The sequence below is a fragment of the Ascaphus truei genome, chromosome 5 (genome assembly GCF_040206685.1).
Source record: "Ascaphus truei isolate aAscTru1 chromosome 5, aAscTru1.hap1, whole genome shotgun sequence".
In the NCBI taxonomy this organism is placed as follows: Eukaryota; Metazoa; Chordata; class Amphibia; order Anura; family Ascaphidae; genus Ascaphus; species Ascaphus truei.
In genome coordinates, this window is record NC_134487.1 from 161,149,284 (window position 1) to 161,170,825 (window position 21,542).

A 21,542-nucleotide genomic window follows, 5' to 3' on the forward strand; every position below is an offset into this window, starting at 1 on the left:
CTCAAAATCTGCACACTATTTTTAGTTTGAGTTTTGGGAGGCCACTGTAACAAAACAGTGCCCACAACTTATCCACGTCTCAGTGGGCAGGGACACTATTGGAATGAAATATTTAAGGTTTGCACAGACAAAGGACACTGTGTCTTTGCACTTTTCCAATTATAAGAAGTGCTGTGAATATCACGGTGGGCTGCCATGTACTATAAAAGTTGCTTGCTGGCAAACTCCCCTCCCACTGCTGTTTTCTCCCCCTCCCTTATTTCAAGATATTTAGAACATGTTAACACTGCATTTGTTCAGTTGCACCTTTGTCGAGCTATAAGTAATACAAAATCATACACCCTGTGTAAAGTCGTTTTTATTCTCAAAGCAAATGTTCTCGCCTTTATTTTTACCCTGCAATTGCTCATCCGCCTAAATATTAACTGAATAAATGATCGTCTCCTTGTTGAACAGTTCAGCCATTATATTGCTGCGGAAACCTGGAATGCAGATGGTCAGGCAATTTCCTTCTTAGTCTGCTATTGTGCAAAACGGTTTACACATTAACAAAACAGGCAACTCCAATTGAACGCAGCCATGTGCAGAGACATTACGACTTCATTACTGAACGCAGGGACCTGGTGGTAGCTACATGAGATTCTCTATCGGTGTTAAATACTCCACTGCCACTTGAGATCAGTTCATTCCTGGTGCTCGTGCTCCTGTCCAGGTATAAGCCAGCGAATACTCTCGGTCTGAAGTGTCGCGTATAATATGAAGAACGTTAGGTAGAGCACAGAGAATACAAGCAGCCAATCGATTCCTGCAAGGGGAGCACAGGGCAACGGGCCTTCACAGTCTGCTTCTGTCAGCACCACGTCAGGCTCGGCTGCAATCCCTGGAAGAGAAGTCAATGATTTCAGCTTCACGTTTTTTAAAGCTGCAGACCAAGCAATATCCTACATGTGGGGTTTTTTTTGTTTTTTTTTAATAAATCAACTCTACCCCATGAGAAAATACATGTAGCATTTTTTTTTTTAAACAACTCTGAATTACATTTTTAATGTATTATAATGTAACAAGCCTTTTTTTGTTTGAGTCAATACTCCTCTGCAGTTATTTAATGAACCCCCAATCCGAATCTTCACCGATCGATCACAGGAGAACGGATCGATCGGCAACTTAGCAAATTACTTATTGTGTGGATAAAATGTAAAAATAAAAAAATGGCAGCTTGGACTGCTGCTTTAAAATGGCCGCTCAATGTAGCAGGCAAAGAAAATACATTTTTAAACAACTTCAGTGCAAGTGGCTTCCTTAGAAATATTTACCGTCTTAGTAACGGTTTTACTTATGTTTTTATCTTGTGACATGAATACGTATCACTAGGTAAAGATTGCAAAATATTTGCAACTTTTTAATTGCTCTATTCTAATTCTGTGTATTTGATTAATTTTGCTGCTATAACCAATGTATAACACGAGTTAAAAGAAACATACATACATACTGTTATTATCTTGGCTGCTCACAACACTGCTTAAACCAGGGGGCTCTACTCCAGAACTCAAACCTCCCCCACCACCCCAACAGTCAGGTTTTCAGGATAGCCCAGCTTCAGCCTCTGATTGTGCTGAAGCAGGGTTTATCCTGAAAACCTGACCTGTTGGGGGTGACTTGAGGACTGGGGTTGAGCACCCGTGACAAACCAGGTGTGCGCAAAGTTTTGGCGCTGCGCCCCCCTGCCACTGCTTCTCCTGTGGCTTGCACCCCCTGCTTTCCTAGAGCGTCAAATGTGATGTCACGTGACCCCAAGGCGTCATTTGACGTTGCGTCGCCACAGCAACGTGTCTTCAGAGCCAAGGTAGGATAGAGTACAGAGGCCTCGCGCTGTCCCCGGCATTTAATTTAAATGCCTTGGGGAAAAGTGCGGGACCTCTGTATGCGCCGCCCCCCAGAAAATCTTGCGCCCCCCCAGTTTGCGCAAAAAAGTTACATCTTACAAAGCTAAAAGAACAAAGGGGAAGACAGCTGAAGGTACACGTCTCTGTATATGTTTATGTACAGATCTCTACTATCCCCACAGAGACGGGGAGGTGCAAATTTAGTAGGTAAAATGAGAGCTACAGAGCAGCTAAAGAAAGAGTTGGTACCAATTTTAGAACAAATCTGCACTCCAGTGAGGTCAAATTGACTATATAAAATGTAACCTTTAATTATAAATCATCAGTAAACACACACACAAAAAAAAAAAAACATACCTACAAAAGCATTACCAGTGTGACATGAAAACCTTTTTTCCCTGAAGGGGGGGCTGTAATGGTGGGTGAATGGGAATAATAAAGGCCAGAAATGTTGCTAAATAGGGTTATAGCGCCTGGGAGGGTGATTGTTTTTAAATAGCAATGCATAATGTAATCCTTATATTAGAGCTAACCCTACAGAATTCATCTTGGTAGCAGCTTCTAATATTTATTAATATTGAATCAAATAATTGATTTTGTGATAGCTGATAATTGTGCCTCCTATTCTGCGGCAACCCCACACTGTATATGTATGTGTGTCTGTGTGTGTGTCTGTCTGTGTCTGTATGTATGAGAGACTTCCCCTGAATAAGGCTGATATTCTGAAAGTATTGTAACATGTAGAACTAACCAAATGTTAAAATCCTAATAATTAGCAGGTGTGAACCGAAACACACTGAGCTGCATACATTGCCCCTCCTGGGAATAAGCTGACTGTTTACCAACAGGAGAGGGAAGCTGTTCAGCAGAGCTCTGTGCTGAAGTAGCGTTCCCTCGCCACTAACGTCCACATCACGTGACCCACCCAACCTGCGTAATCCACACACCCCAAGCCCACCCGACGTGCGTTTCTCTCCACTGTGGCGCTCTCATGTGCAATCAATGGCATCCAGTAAATACAATGTTACGAGGGGAATCTCTGCCCTATAATGGTCGTTAACGTCGAAGATGGGCTTTAGGCACCTTAACGGATATGCATCTAATAAATGTGGTGAGAAACATACCTTAAACAATAAGCAAGAATACTGGGATTTACAGCGTAGAGGGCGAGTAAGTGTGTTTGGTGACTTGGTGGTTTAGTCAGAGTTTTATACACTACAGAATGTAGTTATTTTTTTAGGTGGGATTATAAATGAATGCTGGGTAGAGGCAGCTAGGCAAACATTGATGGGGCGTGGGTTCCAGAGTCAGTGGGTGGTATGTAATAAAAACCTATTTAACCAAGTGTTATGCCAAGACACCATTTGGCACAGGAAGACACATTACGGTCCATTCACTTAAATTAGCCTTAAGGGGTATTTCAGAACCAGCAGGTGTCTTGTGGTATAGCACCACTTTGTAAATATGGGCCAAAATCTTCAGGTTTTAAATGGTGGTAGAGACAAGAGAGCAGAAAGGAGATGGCATAGTAAGGATGAATGTACACGTTTTTCTTTTTGTACCTGACTGGTTAAATATAAAGGCCTTGAATGCCTCCAGGGTTCGTTCAGTGTGATTAAATCTGGCCATAGGCTTGGCACCTTGAAACAGGAGTATGTTTGGAACAGCCACTGTGCCAAATCGAGTCGACAGGCTGAAAACAAAGGAGAAATTAGGTTACTGCAAGTTCAAAAGATTTCAACCACTGGAAAAAAAAAAAAAAAAGAGAAAAAAACCACAGTTTTAGTTTAGACTTATTTAGTGTCCTGGCCGCTGAAGCACTTTTTTGGTCCAAGACTGCAAAAGGACACCATTTCTCCTAAACCTGCCATGTAAAAGCTTGCTGGGCACACTTTATTCTTTGGCCTTCAAGTAATGGGAGGTTCTCTGGACAAAAGATGCATCTGAGTGCACCATATGGTGCGTGCCCAAATACAGAGTTACCACCTACTTAACCATGGCAAAAACAAAGTACCCGTGAGGGTTTGCACAAGTCCCCAAACCTGCTTCATTCCTTTAACACATCACGCAGCAGTAAAACTGCAGACAAGGATTTCTGGCACCGCCGAGCATGACACCGTTAGCTTCCTAAATAACCCCAAAGTTTTAAAGCCCCAATCCAACCTCTAATACAAAAACATTTTTTTAAATTGTATTTGCTTTAGAGAGTCCTGAGACCATAACGGCTTTGGCATTACCTATGAGAGACTCCCGGTCTCAAAGCTATTTGCCTGCATAGGTCCCATGATGACTAGCGATAGCCCAGCACCATGCAACCAATAATACACACGCTACGAGTTACGATGTTTAAACATTTTTCTACGAGGTCCTTGGTTATAGAAGTGATTGACCATTTCATTTTGGTAGGCTAAAATGTGCAGGAGCAATGAATCTTGGTGAGTCAACTTACAGTGGCAACGACAATGGGGGTTATTCATTAAATCTGTTATGGGCTAAAGCCCTTGTGTTAACAAACATTTTAAGTCAATAGTTGGTAATGCCCATTCAGGTGGGTTAACCCATAACCGATCTTAATTAATCTGCCCCACTGAACGGGTGAAGTGGAACACAAACACATGATGAGTTTAACGTCTTCCCATACCGTGAAACCACCATGAGTTGTCAGGACAAACCCAGCAATACAAAATATTAACTGACCACTAAAACAAAGACACCCCAGATGCATTTGGAACTGTGCTCATGAACTGTGGGACACCTTCTGTTTGGCATAAATTAAAATAAGACCCTCACAAGGAAGGGACTACTTTTGCAAATATTCATAACACCATTAACCGCTTGTGGTTTTGCCTCTTCCCAATTGCTCAAATGTTACATGCATAAAGAGGGTAGATAGGAGGGGAGTGGGGACAAGTTTGTGATAACCCACAACACAGACAGAGGGATTGTGTGGAACCTCAACAAACAGCAGTATCTTACCTACACCTGTGAAAGTAGGTATAAGAAAGTAAATAAACCAAGGGTTTCCACCGGAGATGGGGGCAGAGACAAAATGAGCAGAAAGGAGACGGAACAATAAGCAGATGTGTACATAACATACCTGCTATGCTGGGAAGCATCTAATGCCAAAAAATGTAACATGGGAAAGGCCCGTGGCAGGGAATTGAAGTGTGGGGCCAGGCCTGCAGAAAAGCGGCACCATGGGGTGTAGAACAAAACCAGCGTGCATTCACTGTTGTTTGGATTCAGAAACTCCATCAGGTCCTGCAAAGACACCAGAAGCAGCCAAGATAAAATGAACCCCTGAGAATAACTTAACAGCTGCACTTGTTCAATGAAAATAAAATTTTCTGCACATGCAGCTGGAACAAAATGAAAATAATTTCAGACCGCCAACCTGTGAAACATTGAGGATCTGCAGGGTGAAATTCTCTATCCCAGTAATGTTGCGCTCCTCACAGTTCACCTTCAGCGGCTTGCTGTTGTCTGTGGTGTTGGATTCCTCAGTCTTTGATGGCTCCAAGTCTGATGCACTGCTTTGGCTCTTTGCTTTGTCATGATCCTCTGCGGGACCCTTCACCAACGTGATCAGACTCTCCCGGGCACTGCATTCCACCCCATCCAGCTCTCTATCGCAAACTGAGGCTCCCGCGTCTGCAACCGATCTATCCTCCCCCTCTCTGGCAACCATAGAGAGCAGTACAGCAGGGTCGGGCTGCAGGTCTGTGCCCTGCATTGCGTCCGCAATCTCAGCCGTCTTGTACTGAACAGTCTCTGGGGCCTGAGCATCTTCAACGTTTCCAGACAAAGGGGCTGCTTCCTGGCTGAGAAGATGGTGTGTTTCATTGTCACCTTCCAAGTGAAAGTCCTCACTTTGGTTTCCTACAAACAAAGTTAGAATATAAATATGCCTGGTAATAGTCACACTATTTCAGTATTGTAAAAGATGTACTGTCATGTGGACGATCAGAAAACAACTTGTTGTTAATAGCAAAACGTTTAGCCGCTTTCATTTGTTGTGTGGAAATTGCTGGTGCAAACTCTTGTTGAACACAGTGATATCAGACAAAAGGGAACAACCAAAATCAAACCCCATCCATGTCTCAGCACCACATGTTTACAAACATACTTGAATGATTTAAAAATACCTATAGGTGTCAGATTTGGGTAAAACATGCAACCCCTTAAATATGTCACTGGCATTAATACACGTTCGTCCTAAAAGAGACGGATCCCTTTAAACAGTACAACCCCCAATCAAGAGAATATACTGCTGTATTATAAAATGCTAAATTATATTTTTGAAATGTAAAGTTCCCCTTATTTAAAGCAGCAATCCCCGCAGAAAAAACAAACAAAACTTAAGTAATAATGTAACAATGGTAGTGGTGGTTTGTTGGGCTTTTCAAAGTCAGACTTTCGAGCCCAAAATTTAAATTGGAAATTGTCCAAAACGCAGTGTCGGTGAAAAACTGACTTAGTGTTAGCCCTCTGCTAATAAACAGTGCAGAGGGATATTATGATGGGCAAGAAAGGCATTGTTTTTTTGCCGTTTTCTTATACTTCTGCACACTTTCCAATATTATTGTTGTGTCGTAATCTTCTTCTTTAGATGCAAGATTCATTTGGAGTTACTAGCACATCACATGTTGAACAATACCCAGTTTCTAAAACCTAATCTGTCCCTTTATCCTCTGATGGGATCGCCTGAGCCCAAACAAATTGAGCACATCTTTCCGGTAATATAATGCGTCTCAGTTAGCTATTATATTTTTTGTCATCCCAGCCAGTGTGTGCGACGTTAATCACTGTGAGAGCATTATTTTAGCTATGTAATAAAAGTAGCAGAGTAGTAATGACAGTCTCTGGCAATTTAACTGGATTCAACAGCTTTAGTATCAGCTCCTTGTTACCTTGCTGTAATCATTTCTCTTGAACAAAATTAGAGTGTAATCTCTTAGGGAGCAGGGAATCCATCTATGTATAGCACAGCATAAAGCATTATTAAAAGTATATTATCTGCCTGAAGTAAAAAAATAAAAACATCACAAACTAATATCATTTTCATTTACACAGCTGTTTGCCAGCTGCTGTCCTGAAGAGCGTGCAATCTAATATGTGATGTTTAAATCACTGGGAGACTTGACTATGAGAATTTAACCAAGTTATCTTCAAAGACAGGGATGTTATCACAGACTTTGTCCGTACCCCTGAAGTCCACTATTAAGACTCGTAATTTTGCATGGATATAAAAGTAAGGTAATTCAGTTAATCTGATATAAAAAGTGGATTTGGCAAAGCAAAATGCTACAGAAATGTTAATATCTGGTCTGTGGCATGAACATCCGCATATTGCATCAGACCTTATTAAGTCTCAATAAAAGGTATTTTACACTTGTTTTGTCCCATGTGTTGTATGGGGCAGGAATCAGGGGTCACTACTCAATATTCCGTGAACCTGTCATCCCCTCACTTGGTGAAATGTAAGCCCCATTCAAATGAGAAGATCTTAAAATCTTCCTGAGCAAAGGGAAGTCGGCTTTACAGCTTATTGCATGTCAGACAGTGTGGACAGTGCAGCGTACATTACAAGAAATACATTATTATTGTTATTAGTGTGGATATTTGACAGGAGTTTGGATGTTTTCTAGCTGATTGTCAGCCCTTTTGCTGTCAGCACCAATTTGCAATGTGCTGCAGTCCCCTCTGGCAGTGATGGGTTACACACGAGTCCCTGGGTTTATGTGACACAGGGTGGGTGCGGCGGCCTCGGCTCACCTCGGGCCCCCGGAGTCAGGAGGAGCAGGCAGCCGGTGCAGATGAGCAGCGCCCGAAGACACAGCCCCATCCTCACCGCATCGGGCCAATGGAACGCATCCACTTCCTGCTTCCGTGCGCAGACTTCCGGTCCCGGTTTCTCCTCAGGAGCGCTGCGTTCCAACACTAGGCCAAGCTCTTTCGCACGACGTCACCATCTGCAGACGAACGGCTGGCTGACTTGCGAGCGCAGCTTGAGACGCACGCAGTTGCGGACTCACGCAGCGTGATGTAGTTGGTTAGTCAGTACGCCTTTGTCAAGCCACGTGGGGGCAGCACTTGCTAACTATATGCGGCACATGGAACTATATAACCTAAGTACATAGTAATACTAGTGGTGAAGGTTCCTTGTTCGGTCTTTGAATCCCCCAAATTTTGACAAAACCGTTTAAGTCGTCGCTTATAGCGACAGCACGTCAAAAATAAATGCATTTTCGTCGACCCTTATAGTGCACGCGACGGCGCAACCAAGTAACAGCGCGACCAAAAACCTGCCGGTCACTGTTATTTGATTTTTTTCAATAACGGTCTCCCCAAATGGCCAATTAGAGAGCTTCTCCGTCCCTCAGCCTTCCCCTTTTATGACATCACTGGCCTTGTAGCACACGACGTAGCCTAAACTTAAATTACAACTATCGCCACAGTGACGGGTGACGTCATCGGTCGCGTCGACGGCACTATAAGCGCAGCCGACTCGGTTCCACAAAGGGTGCCAATCTTTAGAGGGTTACAGATGCAATAGCCCCTTAAAAATATAATTCCTTAACTTCATATCCTCCACTGTACCTATTTAGCACAGAAAGTGTTATGCAGAGGCAGACTGCATAGGTTATGACTTCCATTGGGATTGCTTGGAAGTACCTCTGTCCAGCACAAGTCGAGGAACTACAGTGCTACCTATTTAATACCTGTAACCCAGTTTCCCCCACCACATCTCACATAGGGTCCACTAAGGGATCTAACGCTCAGGCTACATGTCTCAGTGTGGTGCGTACCTGCTGACAACAGGGGGCCCCGAGTCTCCCGCGATGACACGAGGGAAGACAGGACAGGTTTCTGGGGTTGTGCCTCCGTTCTCTTCACTGGTGCAGCGCTTCCATCTCCTGCAGCCCCAAGCAATATGGGGTGGAGTACCTACAGAAGAATTGTCTCACCCGCCTCCTGATAAACTCCATTCTCAGGCAGGAGCTTGTATAAAAGTACAGTCTCTTTATTCCTCTTCTCACTCAGTCAGTTACAGCATGCAGTGCACACAGCAAGCTGTCTCCCAGCAGGATGACCCTGACTCCACTCCAGGCCAAGGGCCACCAGAGTGGGTGTAGATCTTCCTCTACCCCCTAAGCAGGGTAGGAGGTATGGGATATACACCCTTTAACTCTCTGACTCTCAGCTTACTCTAACTTCTCTCTAAATAGTGCAATGCCGAAGTCGTTTCAACAGGCACCACCCCTGTGTCTCTTGATTGGACACAGAGTCAGGTGACCTGCCTTCACTGCCGCAGTGCACTGCTTGAGATGGGGAAAACCCATGATAGCTCCTGGCAACCCTGCCCTTTTGCAGGGATTACAGCCAGGAGGAGGGCAGAACTATAGCCCAAACCACACAGGGCTACATACCCATAAAATGCTGGAGGGTCTCTAACTATTGTAAAGACATCTCTCCATATTCATGTACAGTAGCAGCCACCTGCACCTTCCTAGCTGGGAAAGTCCCTGCAGCCTGGGCTAGAATAACATGTCAACAATCAGGTGAAGCTGAAACTCCAGGCTGTCTGATGTCACTGCCCTCAATCCAGAAAGGGGAATAGTAAACAGTGAACAAGAGAAGTCTAGAGGATTTTTGAAATAATAAATATATTTGCAAACATGTAAAGCAGCAGCAGTTGGCAATGTGAGCCCTCAAAAGTGAGATGTGAAGGGTGACATGGGATTAAATGCACTGGAACCAGTTTTCAGCACAGGAGAGGAACTAGGCTGGAATCATGAGTGCCCTGTCATAAAACAGCTGATCAGAGGGATTGGGGAGCTTTGATCAGCTGCAGCAGAGGGAGAGAGGGCCTAGTTTGGGGACAGCAGGCGAACCTGTGGGCTGCCTGTTGTCCACCAATAATGTAAAGGCACATATCTATTATATGAATGTGATATCCCAAAGTCATTAAAGTTGACTGATTAGCCAAGGGCAGATTTGAGAGCAATACAACGCTTATAAATTGGTCAAGTCATCTACCAGTGCATCAGGCACCAACAATTAGATTGTAAGATTTTTGGGACAGGCACTCGTTTATGTCTGTAAAATATAATGTGCAACGCTGCGTACACTGCCAGCACTTTATAAGAAACATTATATTTGGGGATATTTGGAGAAATGCTTGTTTCAACACAAACTGAATTAGCAAATAACAATTTAAAAAAAACTAGCTTTGTTATGAAAGTTCCATTTAATGATCTTGCATAACACAAAGAATGGGAGAAGGAGCGGCTCAGTGAGTAAAAACATTGAGAAGCAGGGGAACCTGGTTCAATTCCTGGTGTCAACACCTTGTGACCTTGGGCAAGTCACTTTATCTCCCTGTGCCTCAGGCACCAAAAACTTAGATTGTAAGCTCTACGGGGCAGGGACCTGTGCCTGCAAAATGTCTCTGTAAAGCGCTACGTAAAACTAGCAGCGCTATACAAGAACATGCTATTATTATTATGATTATTATTATTATAACATATCCCATAAATATAACATATATAGAACATGCATCCTATTGCTTGTTTGTTTAGAACAACCTCACAGCAGTTAAGTCTCACTTACTTGGACTTTGACTCATCCATTTTAAGTAAGTGATCGTGTGCTATTCCTGTCTAGGGCACAATGTAAACTCAAGAGGCTCTTTAGTGGAAGTAATTATCCTTTAAAATGTCAATTTCTGGTCAATGTCCCTTAAATCTAATTTTTGGAAGATGACATCACTGAACCCAAGTAACAAATCAATTACTAGGCTGAAACAAACAAAAGTTAATGTTTATTGTGCGTTTCTATGTGCAAATGCATGCATCATTATATACACAAGCTAAGACGAGTGTAAAACATTTACCACCAGTAGCATGGAGAAAATTAATCACAAGCTGCCTTTCCTTTCCATGCTGATCGCATACGTCAGTGTTCCATTCTCTACTTGGTTTCTGCTTTGAAGAAATGCTGGTGGTAAACATTGTTTTCTTTCAGTTCACTCTTGCTTATGGTCACCAGTGTGAACACAGCTGTTTTCAAACTCTTCATCGCAGCTTTGGATGTGCTGTAGCATCCATTAGGCCTTGGCCATGTTTAGCGCTTGCTGGCGGAAGCGTGCTGACGCGCGCTCCCGCTCAGCACTGAGCCCCTACAGCCGCAATTAGAGCGGCTTTAGTAGGGGCTCACCTGCGCTTCCGCGCGCTTGCGGAAGAGCAGGTCTTAGGGGAATTTTAAATTCCCCCGCTTGCCGGCGCAACAGGCCGGTCACGTGAGCGGTTCGCCCAATGAGGGCGAACCAGCTTCGTGACGTCACTGGCCCGCCCCCGGCCAGTGACGCGCCCGCCCCCAGCCTGCCCCCGGCCAGTGACGCGCCCGCCCCCGACCCGCCCCCAGCCCGCTGCTGACAGTGCGTGCGGTAAGCAACCGCAAGGCCAGGGAAAGCACCCGCTTTCCCTGCGTCTCAGCACGCCAGCAGGGAGCATGGCCGAGGCCTTATTCAGTTGGGCATGTGCCCTACAGCAGAATATGTTTTGTAGTGCTGTCCCAAGGAAGAGCAATAACAACGACTGAGCCACCTGTGCTGAAGCAGCGATATCCTTAAAACATAAATCGGCTGGTGACCCTTGAGGACTGGAGTTGCTCACCCCTGACCTAGGAGGACATATACCAATACTGAGTATATGTAACCTTAATCATGTTACAAAGTTAGGCAACTCCTTAAGACAGATGACCTGGTTATTGGCTAACAGAAGAAATGCTTCCTCCCACATACATAAATGCTTTTTGATCAACACTGATTGTGATTATACGTGATTTGCTTAATATATGCTTTTCCTACCATATTTCCCTTTAAAGTAAGTATTGATTAAGATCGGCGGTTATTCATTAAGCTCCATTACAAGTGTAGCCATGGCTGGTTCTGGCAATACGTCTGCCCTCCCTGACATGTAAGTCCTGGTAGGTGAAGGCAGTGCCAGGCCCATCTTGGGTTTAACCCCCCCCCCTGTGCAGCTTCCTTGAGTGGCAGGAGTGGAGGTGTGACAGGGTCTGTGTGTTGCCCAATCCGGGTGCAGACCTTGTGCCCTCCTCTTCTGCTCTAAGGAAGAGGCACACCTAAATTGTAGCAGTTCTAGTTTAGTCTGTGTGAGAGTTGTAGTCTGCCAGCAGAGAGAGCACAAGTGAGGGAAGTGTGCTGTCTCGCCCTGCAGGGTGGGATAATACTAACAGTCCCACTATGGGACTGTGAGAAGGCCCAAAGCTATATCTAACCCAGAGACCATCCAGGAGCGTGGGATTCAAGAGTATTTGCTGTATGTGCTGCCAGCAGTGGATGCAATAAAGGCTTCTGTTCAATATACTCTGGCCTGAGGGTGCAGTTACTCAGGGAGAGGATGAAAGGGCTCTATCATGGGGACTGCCTCCAGCACCCCTGGGGCCCATGGCAGATGCAGGGGCAGCACAACCATGAAGCCACAACTAAAGCCTGTCCTGTTTCCCCATAACATTGCGGAACCTCAGCATCTCCTGGACACCAACAGGTACTTGCACCAACAAACAACTGTACCAAGGGCAGATCTCCCAGAGGTAGGGTGACCAGATTTTCAAAACGAAAAGCCGGAACACATAAAAAAATTATTTATAAAACAATTTACATCATGTCACGTCCCCCCCTTCCGTTGCCATGAAAACGAGACTCTAACATCAGGCGGTGACATGCTGCCATGACAATGTGGCATCACGTGATGCCTCGTCGCCATAATGTGTCCCGTTGTCATGTCAACTTGATGCCGCGTGATGTCACAGAGCGTCTCATTGTTATGTTGACGGAATTTGGAAGGGAGGATACAGCCAAAGGCAAGATAAATAAATATATAATAAAAAGATCTAAACAATGTTATCTACGGGTTAGCCTTCAATAGAAGGTGGCAACCCTGGCTGCTGTGTGTGTTTGTGTGTACAGAGGTGGGCCCTGCAGTGTGTGTTTGTGTGTACAGAGGTGGGCCCTGCAGTGTGTGTTTGTGTATAGAGGTGGGCCCTGCAGTGTGTGTTTGTGTGCATATAGGTGGGGCCTGCAGTGTGCTTGTGTATAGAGGTGGGTGCTGTCTGAAAAAGGGTGCACAAAGTCAAATATGAAGTGGAAATCAGTATTTAAATGCAATACATTTGCACCCTAAGGGGCCTATGCAGTAAACGGCGATAAGCCCCATCTCGCCAGTTTTTTGGCAAATATGCCTACTGCGATTCAGTAAGTGCCGAAAAGCTGGTGAGATAAGGAAAATCCGCCGTTTTTTTTTTTTGCCGGAAATTTAAACTCGCCTCGCGTTTGTGTAATGGATTGTGAATTGTGTAAAGGATTTGGTTGTAATTTATTTCAGATTGCATCAATTGCGTCTTGGTAATGTATTAATGTTTACTTGCTTGGTTGTTATTGAATGATTGCTTGGAATACTGTATTTGTTTTGGAACATTGCTGGCTATTGTGTACATGATGCAAAGATTCTTTGCATCATGTACATATTGTAAAATTCTATGTTTTACTATCATTTGATATATACTGTATTGCTTTGCATATATTGCTTGATGTGTTCTCTTATGAGATGTATTTAATTGCTCAATTTACTTTGTTTTTACTTTGTCTGTGATATTGTCAATTTCAGGTCGGATGTTTTAAATTTGTGCATGTATATCCTTAACCTTTTGTTTGTAGATAGGTTAATCATACATACATAGTGGAAGTGCTGTATGCTGGGTGATAATGGGGAAAGGCGGGGTTGCAGACCTGCCTAAGACATGCAGATGAGCATACAGTTATATTTGCATATTTGCTTTCCTGTGGAGGTTTTTTGTCACTTTTTTTACTCACCATAACTTAACTCAGTATTATGGTTTAGCCTATCCCATAGCCTCTCTTGCATTCCCAGTAAAATCAACCCCACACTGATGAGACCCATCAAGGTCGAAACGGCTGTCTGTGGGTGGTTTTCTGGGTATGCACCTTAACCCTGGCTGTGCTCAAAGCTGTGACCATGCAGCAAGCTTAAGCCTATAGGGAACCATGTTAAAAATGGTTATTGAGGCAAAAAGTGACACTGTGTGCTCATTTGCATGTCATTTCCCAGAATCCCTTGCTGCAGTGGAAGTGCTGTATGCTGGGTGATAATGGGGAAAGGCGGGGTTGCAGACCTGCCTAAGACATGCAGATGAGCATACAGTTATATTTGCATATTTGCTTTCCTGTGGAGGGTTTTTGTCACTTTTTTTACTCACCATAACTTAACTCAGTATTATGGTTTAGCCTATCCCATAGCCTCTCTTGCATTCCCAGTAAAATCAACCCCACACTGATGAGACCCATCAAGGTCGAAACGGCTGTCTGTGGGTGGTTTTCTGGGTATGCACCTTAACCCTGGCTGTGCTCAAAGCTGTGACCATGCAGCAAGCTTAAGCCTATAGGGAACCATGTTAAAAATGGTTATTGAGGCAAAAAGTGACACTGTGTGCTCATTTGCATGTCATTTCCCAGAATCCCTTGCTGCAGTGGAAGTGCTGTATGCTGGGTGATAATGGGGAAAGGCGGGGTTGCAGACCTGCCTAAGACATGCAGATGAGCATACAGTTATATTTGTATATATATATATATATATATATATATATATACAGGCATACCCCGCATTAACCTACGCAATGGGACCGGAGCATGTATGTAAAGCGAAAATGTACTTAAAGTGAAGCACTACCTTTTCCCCACTTATCGATGCATGTACTGTACTGCAATCGTTATATACGTGCATAACTGATGTAAATAACGCATCTGTAACAGGATCTATAGTCTCCCCGCTTGCGCACAGCTTTGGTACAGGTAGGGAGCCGGTATTGCTGTTCAGGACGTGATGACAGGCGCATGCGTGAGCTGCCGTTTGCCTATTGGGCGATATGTACTTACTCGCGAGTGTACTTAAAGTGAGTGTCCTTAAAGCGGGGTATGCCTGTATATATATATATACTGAGTTAAGTTATGGTGAGTAAAAAAGTGACAAAAACCCTCCACAGCAAAGCAAATATGCAAATGTAAATACAACTGTATGCTGATCTGCATGTCTTAGGCAGGTCTGCAACCCCGCCTTTCACCATTATCACCCAGCACACAGCACTTCCACTGCAACAAGGGATTCTGGGAAATGACATGCAAATGAGCACACAGTGCCACTTTTTGCTTCAAAAACCATTTTTAACATGGTTCCCTATAGGCTTAAGCTTGCTGCATGGTCACAGCTTTGAGCACAGCCAGGTTTAAGGTGCATACCGAGAAAACCACCCACAGACAGCTTTTTTTTTTTTTTTTCCACCTTCCCGAGAGGGTTGGGGGGTACCCTCCCCTCTCGTTCATCAGATCCCAATCCACTTCAGTGGTTCGGGTGCATGCCCTTGGACTGTCCAACCGAAGTCAGAGCCGCCCTCGGAACGGGTTCCCTGAAGATTTCAGCCCGAAAGCCTAGGTCTCCAGGGACATTGATGCCTTCCTCCGTTAGGATTCAGGACATCCGTCTCTTCCTCCCTCTGGCCCGAGGCCCGCAAGGGAGTTCGCGTCATCTCCCCTCTTTCGATAATGGTGAAAGGCGGGGTTGCAGACCTGCCTAAGACATGCAGATGAGCATACAGTTGTATTTACATAGATATATATATATACAAATGTAAATACAACTGTATGCTCATCTGCAAGTCTTAGGCAGGTCTGCAACTCCACCTTTCCCCAATATCACCCAGCACACAGCACTTCCACTGCAGCAAGGGATTCTGGGAAATGACATGCAAATGAGCACACAGTGCCACTTTTTTATATATAGCCATGTGTAAAATTGGTGTTACATATCTCTCTCATTCTGTGCAGTAATCCCTGGTAAGAGGGCATGGTTGCCAGAAGTCATCATGGAGGTTTGCCCTCAACCCCTGTGATGTATAATATGTAGCAAAGGAAGTGACAGCATGCTCTGTGTCCACTGTTAGTGACTCAGAGGTGGGTCTTTCTGGAACCTATATATTACGCATCACTTCCTAAAGTTAGTCTGTCAAGTGTGAGTCAAGTGAGAGGTCTGCAGCAGTTCAAGTCTGTCTGTCAGTGAGTCAAGTGCAAGTGTCAGTTGCAGAGAGTGACAAGCAGACCCCACTGTGTCCAGGGCTCTGGCACAGCTGGTAGCCTCCCTTAGGGGAGAGGTGGCAGAAATATACCTGGCTGATTAAAGAGTCAGGAGGGACCTTCCTAATGAAGTGCAGCTAAGTACCGGCCGCTATGATGGGCAGTCTGCCATGTACCATGCAAATAAAGATGCCCTTGTTCAAGAGACCCTTCTTGCCTGAGACTGGAGTTATTCAGCAAGAAGATGCACCCAGGAGTTCTCTTCCAGAAACTCCTCCCTGCTATCGTGGGGATCTGGAAGGCATGGAGGCGCTGTACCAACTGTGAGTAGAACTCAGCACTACCTCATACGCCTGTAATAGTGAAATCCCCACTACCAACCAGCGGGAGACTCAGGAGTCCTGTGAGCCAGCAGGTGCACCACACTACACTGTGATGTAACTGGGGGCAGATTATGCACATAGGCAGTGGTCACCAAAAAATCTACTCGCCGAACAAAAAAATCTACTCGCCACCTAGTACCACACGTGTGCTGCTTGGGCCAATAAGAGCTCGCCACGATGTTAAATCCACTCGCCCGGGGCGTGCAAATGTATAGGTTTGTTGAACACTGCACATAGGGGCCAATATGAGATTGGGGGGCCCTCGTACCATTACATTTTTGGAGGCGCTGTTGAGATCTCATCATCTGGACAGGCTTTTGCTAGGCTAACTGGGAAACAGGAGATGTATGCTGCCAGTAAGTGCTGTGGAGTGGACAGGAGCCTAGGGGTAGTCAGGAGCGTGACGGTCCGCTCGCAAGTACACCCTAGGGCCTTGGAGTAAAGTGGGTCTGGAGACAGGGCTATAGCTGTTCTAGTCACCTTGAGGCAGCTAGTCGTAGGATGCCTTAGGGGATAGCCTGGTTAACATGGGTCAGGAGTTCCTGAGAGGGTCTGCGCTAGGTGTAGCCAAAAGTAGGTTGACGCCCTAGTACTGCATGGGAGAAGCCAGAGTACTCTAGCCAGTAACCAGACTACTTACCACAGAGCACATACTGGAGGATAGTGTGTACAGCATACAGTGAGAGAGTTAGCCTAGCCTGAGGTAGTGCATACATGAGTAAGACACACATGGGATACATGTAGAGGTGCACTGGCATTCTTTATTGCATCGAAATGGCAGCTGCCCAGCAGAGGAGCACCATGTGCGATTGCAAGAAACAAGTAAAAATGGCGACCGCAAGTAATGATGTCCCGCGCGGTGTGGAGAGTCCAAGATGGCGGCTCGCGCCTGATGGAGAGAGCGCACGTGGAGTGTGTACCACGGAGGTACCACATACAGAAGGGATACCACATACCACATACAGAAGTCTCCCTTGCCAAACACCACTACCAAGAGTGCAAGGGACATTGCCGTACACCCCTACCTACTGCCAGGAGGCTTCCTGGTAATACAGGCGGGTGGAAAAGAGACGCTGCGGTGCGTGTGCATTCAGTGCAGGTTACCCGGCGGAGAAGCCCACACCACGGCGCGATGCCCGCAATGCAGTATAGACTACTTGTGGGCCGTGGAGTCATTCTTGCCTGGGCACGCTGCGGAGGCGGGAGGAGAGACAGCCAAGCTGACGGCTGGAGCCTCGCCCAGGGTGAAGTCGGAGAAGGCCGATCCCGGAGAATGGGGATCCCTGCTGATGGTGGCGCCTGGAAAGAGTGAGACTGGGGCCTGCAACCGCAGCGAGAACCCGGACCTCGCTGTCGGTCCCCTGCGGAGGTACCCTTGCCAGCCTCCGAGTCTGCCTTGTCGGACGACGAGCAAGGAAGCTCGACATCGGTGGTGATGCGCCTACCGGCGGGCCACTACAGCGGTGCTGAAAAGCAAGTCAAGCCACTTGCCTGTGATGTGGAGCGGGTGAGCCCAGATGTACCGCGACAACCTGTGCTGATGCGGCCGAAGCAGCCGATGAGTCACACGGCCGTGGCGACTCCCAGCGTGAAAGGAGAAGAGGACCTCATCGCAAACCAGCGGAGTGGTGAGATACCCTCTTACCTCCCACAGGCTCCGATGAAGGAGAAGGAAGGCCCAAGTGGAGCTGCGGAGCAAACCATCACATCCGGCGCTGGACGTCGAACTGAAGGAAGAAGTTCCGGTGGGAGACCCCACCCAAGATGGCGCCTCGTCCCGCGAGATCGAAGACGTCACTTCTGGTGGACACGGCGGAGCCGGCTGGAAGCAACCGTCATCACCGCGACCACCGTGCAGAACCGGTCTGTCCGAAGAAGAGATGGGTAGGTACCGGCAGGCCATGCGGAGCCTGGGAAAACAGAAGTTGGGTGAGCCTGATCTGCCCAGAGTTGGCACCGGCCGCGGCATCACCAAGTTGCAGATCATCATACCGCAGCGTAAGGACACTTCCCCCTTTGCTCTGCCCAAGGCCACTGCCCAAGCCCCTGCCCCTGTCACGTCGTCATCTGGGTCCCTATCTAGCCAAGGGTGGTCTTGGGAGTCCCGGGACACGTCTGAGGACAGGACTGGGTCAGCTATGGACTGGGGGGAATGCTTTACTTCCGATGAGGGGTCGGGGAGGGAAGTGATTCCTGCTAGGACATCCCCGCAGATGAATCCTACCGATTATGATACTACTGTATGTAAGCAAGTGGCTAAAGGGAAAGTCAAGCGTTATTGTATGTACACTCGTTCCAGTGGAAAGTCTGGGGATTTGGGTAATGTTGCTCATATTGTGCCTGTTGCTCGGGTAAACCTCTATGTACCGCCAGTGTCTGACAGAGTTGCCAGGAATCTCCAAAAGTTATTACTTTATTTTCACCATCCATGGGAGGGAGAAATTGAGTTTGAAATGGGTTCCACTGATGAGGATAGGGGATATAGTTCTGATGATGAGGAAGGATCAGACGAGGAAAATTGGGATTCTGATAGTTCCATAGAAAATTGGGATCGTGAAATATCAGATGAGAATTGGTATAATGAGACAGAAAAGATAGCTTACATCTCCAGTAGATGCCTTAAGGAAGTGTATGAGCATGATCCTCTCAGTCCATTATTATCCAGGCCGGAATTATGGGCTGATTGTGAGTGTCCAGTATGTCACCCAGAGTGTTATGGTACTTCTGCTCTAAACCCAGTGGACCATGCTGTGCGCAGGCCACCTTAAGAGGGTATAGTTAGTATAAGATATATCCTGAGGGTAAGGGAGTAATCCTGTTTGTACACCATCTAAGTTAGGATGTATTTTCTGTAATATTATCCACTGTGTGTTTAACTTGCAGGTACATTGATGTGTTATAATGTATTGTGTTTTGTGTATTTTGCAGTTGCCGTCTGAAGGAATGTTCTGCAAATTTAGGTCCCAAGCGGGGTCGTTGGATTCCACCAGGGGGAGATTGTAGCCATGTATAAAATTGGTGTTACATATCTCTCTCATTCCGTGCAGTAATCCCTGGTAAGAGGGCAGGGTTGCCAGAAGTCATCATGGAGGTTTGCCCTCAACCCCTGTGATGTATAATATGTAGCAAAGGAAGTGACAGCATGCTCTGTGTCCACTGTTAGTGACTCAGAGGTGGGTCTTTCTGGAACCTATATATTACGCATCACTTCCTAAAGTTAGTCTGTCAAGTGTGAGTCAAGTGAGAGGTCTGCAGCAGTTCAAGTCTGTCTGTCAGAGAGTCAAGTGCAAGTGTCAGTTGCAGAGAGTGACAAGCAGACCCCACTGTGTCCAGGGCTCTGGCACAGCTGGTAGCCTCCCTTAGGGGAGAGGTGGCAGAAATATACCTGGCTGATTAAAGAGTCAGGAGGGACCTTCCTAATGAAGTGCAGCTACAAGATGTGCGGCTAAGTACCGGCTGCTATGATGGGCAGTCTGCCATGTACCATGCAAATAAAGATGCCCTTGTTCAAGAGACCCTTCTTGCCTGAGACTGGAGTTATTCAGCAAGAAGATGCACCCAGGAGTTCTCTTCCAGAAACTCCTCCCTGCTATCATGGGGATCTGGAAGGCATGGAGGCGCTGTACCAACTGTGAGTAGAACTCAGCACTACCTCATACGCCTGTCATGGTGAAATCCCCACTACCAACCAGCGGGAGACTCAGGAGTCCTGTGAGCCAGCTGGTGCACCACACTACACTGAGATGTAACTTGGGGCAGATTATGCACATAGGGGCCAATATGAGATTGGGGGGGGGGGCCTCATACCGTGACATATATATATATATATATATATATATATATATATATATATATATATACAGTGTTCGACAAACCTATACATTTGCTCGCCCCGGGCGAGTGGATTTAACATCGTGGCGAGCTCCTATTGGCCCAAGCAGCATATGTTTGATACTAGGTGGCGAGTAGATTTTTTTGTGTGGCGAGTAGATTTTTTGGTGATTTGTCAACCACTATATATATGTGTGTGTGTGTGTGTGTGTGTGTGTGTGTGTGTGTGTGTGTGTGTGTGTATGATGAAGCCACTCTACAAATGAATGGCTGAAGGGTGGCTAAACCCATTAATACCTTTTGTGCTTATTAACCAGAAATGTGATTAAGGGGTTAAGTGACACAAGAATATATTTGCACTTTATGTTTTTGTGGCAACGGACTTTTGTGGCGTAGGGGCTTCATATTGATGAGGTAAAGTAGACCTGTCTTTATTTCTTAATGCTAGTTAATGTGTTTAATAATGGACAAATAATCTATTATCCATATCTGGATAATAGTTATTTTGCCCATTACTTTACTTTATGTGTGTTTGGTGCTGGGGGGGGGGGGGCGGGGTTTGGGAAATAGATGTAAAATTATTTATGTATTTGTTATTTATTTTTTGGGGAACAGAATTGGTACTGCTGTCAAGCGGTGACCCCCGGACACCTACGGGAACACCTGAGGGCCACCGCCAGCCTATAGTATCATTCCTGTGCCTAAAAAAATAATAGATGTAAGGTATATAATGGGGGTATTGGGGTTGTTGGGGGCACAGGGGGTGGGTGTGTTGTGTATTGCAATGTTTATTGGGGGCAATTGTCCCCAATAAACATGCTCCTGTAACTTAACCCCTTCATTGCCTTCAGCAGCATTAATGTATTTGTATTAATAGTGTTCATTAGCAGGGGGTCTCCGGAGATGAACCGTGTTGGTTTTATGTCTGGGGACCCCCTGCTTCCCGAGATACAGGCCCGGTTATGGGGTGCAGGTATCTCCTATGAATGGAAATGTCCCGCGTCACGTGATCGGGCTATCTCCATGCATAGGAGATACCGGCACCTCATAACGGGGCCTGTATCTCGGGAAGCAGGGGGTCCCCGGACATAAAACCAACACGGTTTATCTCCGGAGACCCCCTGCACATTTACAATATGAATACAATTTTAATGTACACATTTTTTATTTGCTGGCGAGATTTGTGCAGAGAGAGGCGGATCTCGCTCTCTGCTGACAGATCTCGCCAGCGGAGCCCTTGTCGCCAGGGCTCGCCATCTCTCTGCCGGATTCCTCTCA

The 21,542-nt window shown here is 45.9% G+C and overlaps 1 protein-coding gene across 1 annotated transcript; it reads right to left on the minus strand.

The window, feature by feature from the left end:
• Positions 1 to 338: 338 nt before the first annotated feature.
• Positions 339 to 7,867, minus strand: TXNDC15 (thioredoxin domain containing 15). Its single transcript, XM_075601136.1, has 5 exons — positions 7,659 to 7,867; positions 5,278 to 5,762; positions 4,981 to 5,144; positions 3,446 to 3,576; positions 339 to 880 (listed from the first exon to the last, which is right to left on the minus strand). The coding sequence occupies exons 1-5, from the start codon at positions 7,726 to 7,728 to the stop codon at positions 684 to 686; spliced, it is 1,047 nt and encodes a 348-aa protein (XP_075457251.1). The 5' UTR covers positions 7,729 to 7,867; the 3' UTR covers positions 339 to 683.
• Between the last annotated feature and the right edge of the window lie 13,675 nt (positions 7,868 to 21,542).

Coding starts and splice junctions, on each gene's coding strand:
- TXNDC15 (XM_075601136.1), bottom strand. CDS start 7,728: ATGGGGCTGTGTCTTCGGGCGCTGCTCATCTGCACCGGCTGCCTGCTC. Junction 5,763..7,658: donor CCTGACTCCGGGGGCCCGAG/GTGAGCCGAGGC, acceptor CTTTGTTTGTAG/GAAACCAAAGTGAGGACTTT. Junction 3,577..4,980: donor GATGCTTCCCAGCATAGCAG/GTATGTTATGTA, acceptor CTTTGTTTTCAG/CCTGTCGACTCGATTTGGCA.